The 12,379-nt window shown below is 36.5% G+C and overlaps 1 protein-coding gene across 6 annotated transcripts in view; it reads right to left on the minus strand.

Annotated features, from left to right (window-relative positions):
- COP1 (COP1 E3 ubiquitin ligase) overlaps positions 1-12,379 on the minus strand; it is a 236,665-nt gene that overhangs the window by 96,076 nt on the left and 128,210 nt on the right. For all 6 annotated transcript variants that reach the window (XM_055582740.1, XM_055582738.1, XM_055582739.1 and 3 more), the window contains one exon: positions 507-650. In XM_055582740.1, coding sequence (XP_055438715.1) covers positions 507-650 — 144 coding nt within the window. The remainder of the gene's footprint in view (positions 1-506; positions 651-12,379) is intronic.

Below are 12,379 nucleotides of genomic sequence, written 5' to 3' on the forward strand. Positions count from 1 at the left end.
AGTTGGGTCTAGTTTCTGCAGTTTGAACAGTATTCCAGGTTTAAAAAGCACTCGTTATAAACTCTAACCCTTAATACATGAAACTTAAACATTATGCCCTCACAAAAAGACACATACCATTCTTGTGAAAAGAATTCTTAAAATTATAAACAATTATAATAGTTAGAGATATGTGCATGCTAGAGGAAAAATTCCAGACTTTGAGATACTATTCACTGGGCATATAGTAATCCATGAAACGTCATCTACAGTAGAGACATTTATTTGATTAAATGAAAGAAGATTTTCATTTGGCAAATAGAAAAATAGAAAAACTACTAACCCCCACAGGGAAAAAGTGATCAATATCTATAAAAAAAGATATTCTGATGTATCTTCTATATATAATTAATAATGTTTATCACGAACGAATAAGATGTCACATGAAAAGGTAAAAATAACAAACATACTAATCACAAATACTGCTACATACACACTACATTATGCCAAGTAAATAATGTAAATACCTGATTTTGGAATTGCAGGTCATTTCATTTTCAGGGTAATGAATATCCACCGCATCCTGAATGACTGTGCCATATTCATAGACTTTGATCTTTTTTGTAACCCCAGCAATTGCAAAGTAGTCACAATCCCGGTCAAATTCAATACTAAGGAACGAAGTACATACTTGGGTCAGTAAGACTATTTACCTATCCTTGTGATGTTACGATGACAACATTTCAAATTTGTTTTTTTTCCTCCCCGATTTCTAAAGTGATTCTATCTACAATGATACTAGATCTACTTGAAATGCCTTCAAACTGTATTAAGACATGTAAAATTAAGAGTGGCAGAGAACTGCATAGCTATACAATTCTGAGCCACAGATGGTTTTTTGGTTCGTAGAAACTTGACATGATTTTCAATTCATCTTTAGTAACCATATTACAACATACCAAACTGTCAAGGCTAACAAGCTACACTGTAAAAGTAGTGAGGGAAGATTTAATGGTTTGGTATATTAAAAATACATCAAAAGAGAAGAGTCAATAAGCCTTTTCCTTAATTTTAGCTTTTTCTCTACCTACCATTCTGTGTAGATGACAGAATTTCACAATATTTAATGTTATTTTAATAAATTAATGAGTACACAAGCTGAATTATGACACAATTAAGAAGGTATAACAATAAAGGATAAAATATACATATGAATGGAATCATTAAATAATCATTATGTTTCCTCCAATCATTTCTCACCTTCCAATCTAATATGATCACTCTGACTTATGAACCACAAACAAACAGAGGAAAACTTAAGTAAAAATTTTTCCTTCTTTTCAAGTTACTTAAGAGAATTCACCTCTCTCTTACTGACTTTTTATACAAGTTTCAAAATAAGTAACTCCAAAGCACAACACAAGGTTTTATTCATCTTTAAGGACCATAACTAAGTTGTTATATAATCAACAAGAATGTTAAGTAACCTAATGGAATTAAGAGTAAAATGAATCATCACACACATTATTTCTCAAAGAGTTAAATATCCTTTCTAGAAGCTCAGTCATAAAGTTAGAGAATACATAAGAATTATTGATCTTTAACTAATTACATAATAATACCAATAATAGATAATATTCATTGATCACTCACTCACTATAACCACTACACAAACTAACTCATTAAATTCTCATAATAACCCTATGAAAGAGGTATCCACATTTTATATATGAGAAAACTAAGGACTGGAGTTGAGTAACTTGCCCAAAGCATCTTATAAGTGGCTAAAATGATATGGTAGTGCTCTGCATATTTTAAGCATTCACCAAGGGCATACAAATAACTACATGACATATTTTTCTTTATAGATTAACTGTGACATCTTTTCACCAAAAAGTATATGGTTAATTAACAATATAGTAAGAAGCTTTGCTAAGCTGACAACGAATAAGGAAAATAAGTACACATCAAGAATAGTTCCCATAAAAATACATGTTGAGATGCTCACTTTTCATTACAACTTTAAATCCTTGCTCAATTTTATGCAATTTTTAAAGACATTTCATGAAATGTCATTGACTATTGCGGCTCAGACGGTAAAGCATCTGTCTACAATGCAGGAGACCTGGGTTCGATCCCTGGGTCGGGAAGATTCCCTGGAGAAGGACATGGCAACCCACTCCAGTACTCTTGCCTGGAAAATCCCATGGACGGAGGAGCTTGGTGCAGGCTACTGTCCATGGGGTCGCAAAGAGTCGGGCACGACTGAGCGACTTCACTTTCATTGCAAAATTCAGCAAATGTTCCCTTCAATACAGTATGACTATGTAGCAAAGCAATAAACTGACTTGCACAACCATTTCAACCTAACTGCTGTCTCAGCTAATGTTATCTGCCCTGTGGACCCTAATGCAATATAACTGTATCAATGGCAACTATTCATCTATCCCAATTCAATTTATACTCACAACCTCACACCACTGAAGGAGAATATTACTGTGTCTGGTAAAAGACAGAGTTATCGGAACTGAAATTCTATCCTTAACTTAGGAAATTTTGTTATGGCTGAGAAGTCAAGGGAAAACCAGATATATTATCTCTAAATATTTTTTCTTCATCTACAAAAACACATGGCTAGTACATCAAAAATATTCCAAAGGTTGTACTAGTAAAAGTTAACACACTACTTCCAGAACTATTTGTTTTTAATATAAAAAAGTTTAAACACTAACTTATTAAAGACACTACAGGAAGAAAACTGGCACATAAATTAAAATACTGTCAAAAGAATGGATTTGATGATATAAACAAGTAATTAAATCTATTTCCTCTGCTGCTACCCTGTCATTCGACCCAGCTCTCTTTTTTCAACAAAGGTTATTTTTTAGCTATATCAGATCATTATTAACTCTTATACATTTTGTTTTGTATAAAAGTTGTTAACTTTTTGTTAATAAAAGTTTCATCTCATTATTAACTTTTTGTTTTGACTTTACTGCTATTGTTTTCTTACATTCTGGTTATGTTTTCTTCTTAATACATTAGTATAACAAGGACCTAGATAGTATCTTTATTTTAATATTCTAAGATATAGAGGCTCTAGTTTAAAAACAAGATTTTAATAGAAATACTGATCAAAAAATATAAAGAACAGCATTATTTCTGATTAAAAGGGAAAGGAAGAAAAACAGCTACCTTAAAAAAAAATGCAAGCACTTTCATATAATTAAGACTCAGAATTTAAGTAGTTCCAAACATGAGTCATTTGTTCCCAATTTCAAACAGATTTAATCATATCTGTTCCCAAAGACAAACAAAGTCAGACTCTAGAAACCAATCATGGAATAACTCAAAAGAATAATGTAGTTTTCAGACAGAGAGCTTTTCAGAGCTAATTCAAAATAGATGGTCTCTCATTTCACAATACAATATTTCAGCTGCCTTAATTTTTGAAATCTGATAAAACAAACAAAAGTAATAAACAATGACTAGTTAGGCTGAAATAAAAACAAAATAAAAGGTAAACAAATTAAAACACACTTGATGGTGCAATTAAATTCAAAAAAGAACTGCAAGAAGTCTTGTGATACAAAATTCATTTCTGCTATCCGCTATCACCAGTAATAAAATGAGTAGTTTATGAAAGTTAATTGCAATAAAACAAATTCAGTTTCACAGAATTTTTTAAATTTAAAAAATAAACGTTGAAAAATCATCTGAATGGGGATTTACATGAAAATAAACTGCATTTTTCTTTCACACTTGGAACGTTTCAACTGTTTTTAAAAGTGATTTATTTAAGCAGCTGTAAAATGAAACTCAGCTGTTTGAAACTGGCTATATTCTTTGTCAAAAGGGCCATCAGTCAAGTGATGAAGCATCAAGGCAACAGACCACACAGGACACCTGATTAATGCACACATCTAGTTCAGAGTAGCACAGAGCAATGTCAACACATCAGTATCTCAAGAGGGGAATTTTGTCAGGGTTCCCACTGTCTGTCATATTTTTTTTGTAATTATAAAATGTATTAGTGAACAAGGTGGATTAACATCCCTGAACAACAGAATCCAATTTATCAAAAGAAAATGTAAAGTAAACAAAATTGTTAAAGGTCCAATTCATTACCATGTTAGTTTGCCCCAGGAGACAGGGGCTGCTATAAATTCAAGGAAACAAAGAAAGGTTCAGAAATGGCCTTTTTTTTTTTTTTTTTTTTTAATGAAAACAGAAGAGTAGAGCTTTACATAATACAAAAAGGATAAGTAAATGATAACTGAGGATATTCAACTGTGACTTACTTTCAACTCGATCAACAGTATTGGCAAAAACTTCCATAACATACTAAAAACTCACTATGTGTCAAGCATTGTTTTAAGCACTTTACATTAAATATATTTAATCTTCACATCTCCACTGCATAGATAAAGAAACCGAGGTATACTAATGTTAAGTAACTTGCTCAAGGTTTACTGGAAAATTCCAAGTCATCAAGTTTCAGAGTCTGTGCTCTCAATCACTATGCAGAAGTCTAATTTTAATGAGAACAGAAGGGTTAGTCTATAAGAAACACATACAAAGGCAAAATAAACAATAATCATAACATAAAAATGGTATCTACTCATGGCATACATATGACAGTAGTAGTAATAACATCATAATTCATCCTGTACAACAATTCAAACACAGAAAAAAGTAGCCTGGCAGGGTTTGTAATTAGTGGGCAAGGTCATTTATTACTAAAATAAGCAAATGCCAAACAATAGGAACAAAACATGACACAGGAATTCAAGAGTCAATGATTACTAAGACTCACTGGAAGAAAATGTACGATGCTTGGATATTCTCACCCATATGAGAATATTCATCTGGGTGTGCCTGCTATCTGCTGAACATTGACCAAGCTGATGGAAAACCAGGATGTTGAACCAAAACACATTTGAGAAATGTGCAGAAATATGCATTAATACAAACCTGGGCTACTGCAACAGCCTCCTTACAAGTCTGCCGGTCCTGACTTTTATCTTTTCTAATCCATTTGAAGGATGGCTATTAGGGAAAATTTCCAAAAACACAGCTCTGTTCACATAATTATCATCACTTTGTTGTTGATGTTGTTGTTCAGTGGCTAAGTCATTTCTGACTCTTTGCTGCCATGAACTGTAGCACGCCAACACTTACTACCATATAAAATTCAAACTTCAACCATTAAGAAAGGTTTGTCACAATCCGGCTTGAAGCTTTTCTTAAAACTTATTTTATTTTTTAAAACTACATATATAGGCAGTGGTTCAAAAAGTGTACAGACAAAAGCAAGTCTCCCTCCCAATTTTACCAAATAAGCACCTGACTGGCCTCCCTAGAGACAATCAATAGTTACAGGTCGTGCATCCTACTAGACGTGAACAAACATATGGGTATTCACAGTCTTTTTTTTTTTTAAACACATGGGATGATATAATAGTATCTTGTCAATCATGCCATATCAGTACATATTAGGGATACCTCATTTTTTTCTCAATGGTTGCACAGAATTCCAACATATGGGTATATCATAAATTATTTAATAAGTCTAATGAGGAACATTTACTTTCTAGTTTTTTTTTTTTTTTACTGTTAACAACAATACTACAATGAAATAAATACCTTTCTATGCATGTCATTTTTCACATATGCCAGAATATCCCTAAATATACCTGGATTATGAAGGGCTATGTCAAAAATCATACCTTGTTAATATAGTTAAATAAAGCTAAACCTCTCTCCATCCAGATCAACACCACTAATAATTTTGTCTCCAAATGTTTCATTATCTTCTAAATCTAACTAAAACCCAGCTCTTCCCTGAAAATGCTGATTCCTCTGAGGTCCTCTCACGTTCCACATTAAAACACACTTAGATAGAAAGTCAGAGTCCTCCTTGCTATGCACAACTTCCCCAGGTATTCTTCCTCCTCCCTAAAGCCTCCCAGGTCAAAACATCCTGTTAACTTTTATCACATAATACTGCTCCTTATTACTCCTTCTACCAGTCCATGAGTTCTTGGAAATTTTAACTTTTAGCTCAGTATCACTCTCTCCAAATCTACCCTTGTCATAATTCTTAATAATTTCAACAATCCCACAGATTCTAATATCCTGGTCTATCAGTTGGACTTTCCTTTCTCCAAAGATCTTTTATTGTGCTCACCTCCACCTCACACAACCATGATTAGGCTTTTTCATTACCAATAATGTCATTTCTCCATAATTGCATTTTCACTTTCTAACATATTGCTTTCTGACAACCACTTCCATTAGCTCCAGCTAACTCACTGTTAGCAACAATCCTTCAGGCCTTCAGGCCCATGAGGAATCTAAAAATTCACTACTGTCCCTCCCCTGCCTTGTATATTCCCTTTTCCTTTGCCCATCATAGGTTACACAGTGAATAATTAAGATGCCCTCACATATAACTCTACTCCTTTAACATTTTTACATCTCTTTTTCCTTACACCTAACTTCCTTGGTAAAACTCTAGTTAATCTAACTCTCTACTCACTCTACACTTGAAATGGCATGGCTGAACATGGCTAGAGAAAAAAAAAAAATGTTCTGATTATGACCACTATCCTCAAGTGGAGCTCTCACACTGCTCAGGTTTATGATAAATATTCCCGGTCCCGTAAAATTTGCTAAAAATTTGTCCCACACTATTTGCTTTTAAAAAAAGGTACATAATTTCTCTATTCTTCTCAAATTTCCCATATCTCTTTCCTCTTAATAACTCTCAGCAGATTATTTTGCTCTCTACAGTTTATCATACACACACACACACACACACACACACACACACACACACACAAAGAAGCAGCAGGTAACTTACAATGGCTACCACCACCACATCCTCCACTTACCAGCATATACCCACATACTTTGATATACTGTGCCACCTCTCTGGTCACTGAGTGAAGGATCCACACCCCTAATGGATCCAACAGGTCTACTTGTACACTGGATCCCAGCTTTGCTTGCCTACTCTAGGACTGCTTCCTAGATTGACCTCCACTGCTCTCCTATATCATTCATTTCTTCCATTCTCCTGGATCTTTTCCATGAGCCTTTCAATTTCAACGTTTTCTTCCTTTAAGTGAAACACAAACAAAACAAAACACCTCTTAGAACCCTAATTCTGTTTTAGCTATCACACTATTCCTTTCCATTCTGATCACAGAACTTCACCAAAAAATTGGTCCAAACACATCAATTCCTAATTCCTCTCCTCCCTTTCTCTTTAACCCAATGGAATCAAGCTTTCACCTTCACCACTGAAAATGCTGTACTAAGGTCAACTATGACCTGCTGTCTGCTAAATCTAAGAGTCAAATCTGAATTTTTATCTTACCCAAATATCAACAAGAGCTGGCTTAAGCTCATATAGCTCAATATCAGCAAAACAAACAACCCAATCAAAAAATGGGTGGAAGACCTAAACAAATATTTTTTTTCCAAAGAAGACATACAGATGGCCAACAAACACATGAAAAGATGCTCAACATTGCTTATTATGAGAGAAATGCAAATCAAAACTACAATGAGGTATCACCTTACACCAGTCAGAATGGACATCATGAAAAAATCTATACAATAAATGCTGGAGGGGATGTGAAGAAAAGGGAACTCTCTTGCACTGTTGGTGGGACTGTAAACTGATACAGCCTCTATGGAGAACAGTATGGAGATTCATTAAAAAACTAGGAATAAAACTACCATATCATGCAGCAATGCCACTACTGAGCATATACCCTAAGAGAACCATAATGCAAAAAGACACATGTACACCAATGTTCACTGCAGCACCATTTACAACAGTCAGGACATGGAAGTAATCTGGATGTCTATTAATAGATGAATGGATAAAGAAGTTGTGGTACATATATACAATGGAATATTACTCAGCCATTAAAAGGAACAAATTTGAGTTAGTTGAACGGAGATAGCTAAACCTAGAGCCTGATATACACAGTGAACTAAGTCAGAAAGAGAAAAACAGATATTATATATTAACAAGCACATATGGAATCTGGGTTTCCCAGGTACACTATGCAGCTCACCCAAGAGACTTGGGTTTGATCCCTGGGTTGGCAAGATCCCCTGGAGAAGAGAATTGCAACCCAATCCAGTATTCTTGCCTGGAAAACCCCATGGACAGAGGAGCATGGTGGGCCACAGTCCATGGGGGTTGAAAAGAATGGGACACAACTGAGTACTTACATGCTTGTGCATGTATACACACACACACACACACACACACACAGAATCTAGAAAAATGGTACTGATGAACCTATTTCCAGGTCAGGAATAGAGATGCAGACATAGAGAATGGACTTATGGACACAGTGAGGCAAGGGGGGAGGGTACAAATTGGCAGAACAGCATTGACATACGTATACACAGCTGCTGCTGCTGCTGCTGCTGTTGCTGCTAAGTCGCTTCAGTCGTGTCCGACTCTGTGCAACCCCACAGACGACAGCCCACCAGGCTCCGCCATCCCTGTGATTCTCCAGGCAAGAACACTGGAGTGGGTTGCCATTTCCTTCTCCAATGCATGAAAGTGAAAAGTGAGTGTGAAGTCGCTCAGTCGTGTCCGACTCTTCGTGACCACATGGACTGCAGCCTAACAGGCTCCTCTGTCCATGGGATTTTCCAGGCAAGAGTACTGGAGTGGGGTGCCACTGCCTTCTCCCATGTATACACTACCATGTGTAAAACAGATAGCTAGCAGGAAGCAGTTGTATAGCACAGGGAACACAGCTCAGTGCTCTGTGATGACCTACAGATGTGGGATGGCAGGGTGGGAGGAAGGCTCATGAGGGAGGCTCACAGGGAAGCGGACATACAGATACTTAGAGCTGATCCATGCTGCTGTACAGCAGAAACCAACACAGCATTGTAAAGCAATTATCTTCTGATTAAAAATAAATTAAAAAAAAAAAAAACAAACACCAAGAGCTGACTTAAATGATCACTCCCTCCTCCTCGACACTTTTTCTCCGACCTCACTAGCAACTCCATCATAGCATACACTGTTCATCCCTCCTCCTGTGTCCACTTTCATACTCGTATCCCCTAGTTCAGTTCTGGCCCCTCATCTCCTTTGAATCTCCATGGACTTCTTTGGGAATCTCATCTAATCTTTAGGTTTTAATCTATACACTAATGACTACCAAATGTTATCTCACATACCAGATCCCTCTGTACTACTGGCTCATGCCTATTTGACAGCTCAATTTTAATCTAACAGGCATCTTAATTCATACTAAACTGAGTTTCTGAATCCCCTATCAAACACTTCCCTCATCTTATTTACTAACCTCATTTCTCTTTTAATTAACTTTAACATCAACTCTTTCAGCTCAACCTTCAAAATACATATAGACTGTAACCACTTTTCACTAGCTCACTGCCACCACTCTCATCCAAGCTACCATTATCCCATGTCTATATTATCAAACAGGCTCCTTACTGGCTCCCTGCTTCCATATTGGATCCTTACAGTCTGTTTGCAAACAGGTCAAATCACCATTCCTTTGGTTCAAAATTCTTTAATGGCTTCTGAGTTGGTCTCATGAAAAAGGCAAAGTGAGTATAAAACAGTGTTAAGTGATTTGCTCTCCCTCTCCCTTGTTTTGGTTACACTGTCCTCACGGTAAAACTAGGAAATTCCAAACCTAATCCCACGTCAGAGGCAGTGCACCCGACAAGCCTCTGATCGAAGTGGCCTAATATTTTTCAAACAGAAGCTTTCTACTCTCTATCCCTTACTTCCCTGAATTATCTCCCTCTCTATTTTGCTTTCATAGGATTTAAAGAACTTATATCCTATACTTTCTTCTAATATGTTATCAGTTTCTTTTCTTTTTGTTTAAATACTCATCCTACCTGGAATTTATTTAAAACTATGACAAGAAATGTAAATTTGTATTTTTCTACGTCATTACTAAGGAAACCTATGTATTTAATAATCTCTTTCCCACATTTAATAGAAGTGCAGAAAATGAAGAGGAACTAAAGAGCCTCTTAATGAAGTCTGTCATGAACTGAGATCTGATCTAATTTAAAGTCTCATACAACTTGTGTTTTTATTTTGTCTTACAGCTAACAAAGGAATTTTCCAATGTATAATGATATTGATAACTACTTAAACTTCATCATGGACTGAACCCTAATCATTATGAAGTGCCAGGGCAGGAGGAAATATGAAGAGAAAATGAAATTTAACGCATCTAGCCTGAATTAAACCTTATTTTCAACATTTACAGCTCCAAGTTTTTAGAACTCTTATATACAGAACAAATTTATGCTTCATACTGTGATCTAATGTGAAAATATCTCCCTTTTGATGGGAGGTTTAGCCTATTTACAGTTATTTATCAAGGACACATTTGCTTTCAATTCTCTTTTATGTTGTGGTATGTATTTTTAACTGCATTTTTAATTAAAAATATTTTTCACCATTTGATTTCTTTTTGCTTTCTATGTGCTAGTTTCATAAATGGGAACTGTAGTATTTTTGTCTAGTGTCTATTTTTATGACTTTAAGAGTTACCATAGAAAGAAAGAAAGGATTGAATGCATCTATTAAGTCTCTAGAGGAAAACAATAGAATGGGAAAGACTAGAGATCTCTTCAAGAGAATTAGAGATACCAAGGGAACATTTCATGCAAAGATGGGCTCGATAAAGGACAGAAATGGTATGGACCTAACAGAAGCAGAAGATATTAAGAAGAGGTGGCAAGAATACACAGAAGAACTGTACAAAAAAGATCTTCATGACCCAGATAATCACGATGGTGTGATCACTCACCTAGAGCCAGACATCCTGGAATGTGAAGTCAAGTGGGCCTTGGAAAGCATCACTACAAAGCTAGTGGAGGTGATGGAATTCCAGTTGAGCTATTCCAAATCCTGAAAGATGATGCTGTCAGAGTGCTACACCCACTATGGCAGCACATTTAGAAAACTCAGCAGTGGCCACAGGACTGCAAAAGGTCAGTTTTCATTCCAACCCCAAAGAAAGGCAATGCCAAAGAATGTTCAAACTACCACACAATTGCACTCATCTCACATGCTAGTAAAGTAATGCTCAAAATTCTCCAAGCCAGGCTTCAGCAATATGTGAACCGTGAACTTTCAGATGTTCAAGCTGGTTTTAGAAAAGGCAGAGGAACCAGAGATCAAATTGCCAACATCCGCTGGATCATGGAAAAGGAAGAGAGTTCCAGAAAAACATCTATTTCTGCTTTATTGACTATGCCAAAGCCTTTGAGTGTGTGGATCACAATAAACTGTGGAAAATTCTTCAAGAGATGGGAATACCAGACCACCTGACCTACTTCTTGAGAAACCTATATGCAGGTCAGGAAGCAACAGTTAGAACTGCACATGGAACAACAGTTCCAAATAGGAAAAGGAGTACATCAAGGCTGTATATTGTCACCCTGCTTATTTAACTTATATGTAGAGTACATCATGAGAAGCACTGGTCTGGAAGAAGCACAGGCTGGAATCAAGATTGCCGGGAGAAATATCAAGAACCTCAGATATGCAGATGACACCACCCTTATGGCAGAAAGTGAAGAGGAACTAAAGAGCCTCTTGATGAAAGTGAAAGAGGAGAGTGAAAAGGTTGGCTTAAAGCTCAACATTCAGAAAACGAAAATCATGGCATCTGGTCTCACCACTTCATGGGAAATAGATGGGGAAACAGTGGAAACAGTGTCAGACTTTATTTTTGGGGGCTCCAAAATCACAGCAGATTGTGATTGCAGCCATGAAATTAAAAGATGCTTACTCCTTGGAAGGAAAGTTATGACCAATCTAGAGAGCATATTAAAAAGCAGAGACATTACTTTGCCAAGAAAGGTCCATCTAGTCAAGGCTACGGTTTTTCCAGTGGTCATGTATGGATGTGAGAATTGGACTATAAAGAGGGCTGAGCGCCAAAGAATTGATGCTTTTGAACTGTGGTGTTGGAGAAGACTCTTGAGGGTCCCTTGGACTGCAAGGAGATTCAACCAGTCCATTCTAAAGGAGATTAGTCCTGGGTGTTCTTTGGAAGGACTTATGCTAAAGCTGAAACTCCAATACTTCGGCCACCTCATGCGAAGAGTTAACTCATTGGAAAAGACTCTGATGCTGGGAGGGCTTGGGGGCAGGAAGAGAAGGGGACAACAGAGGATGAGATGGCTGGATGGCATCACCAACTCGATGGATCTGAGTGTGTGAACTCTGGGAGTTGGTGATGGACAAGAAGGCCTGGTGTGCTGCCATTCATTGGATCGAAAAGACTTGGACACGACTGAGCGACTGAACTCATTAAGTCTCTAATCTGAGCAAAGAACAAAATTGCTTTTGCCT

Source organism: Bubalus kerabau, chromosome 5, assembly GCF_029407905.1.
Source record: "Bubalus kerabau isolate K-KA32 ecotype Philippines breed swamp buffalo chromosome 5, PCC_UOA_SB_1v2, whole genome shotgun sequence".
NCBI classification, from domain to species: domain Eukaryota; kingdom Metazoa; phylum Chordata; class Mammalia; order Artiodactyla; family Bovidae; genus Bubalus; species Bubalus kerabau.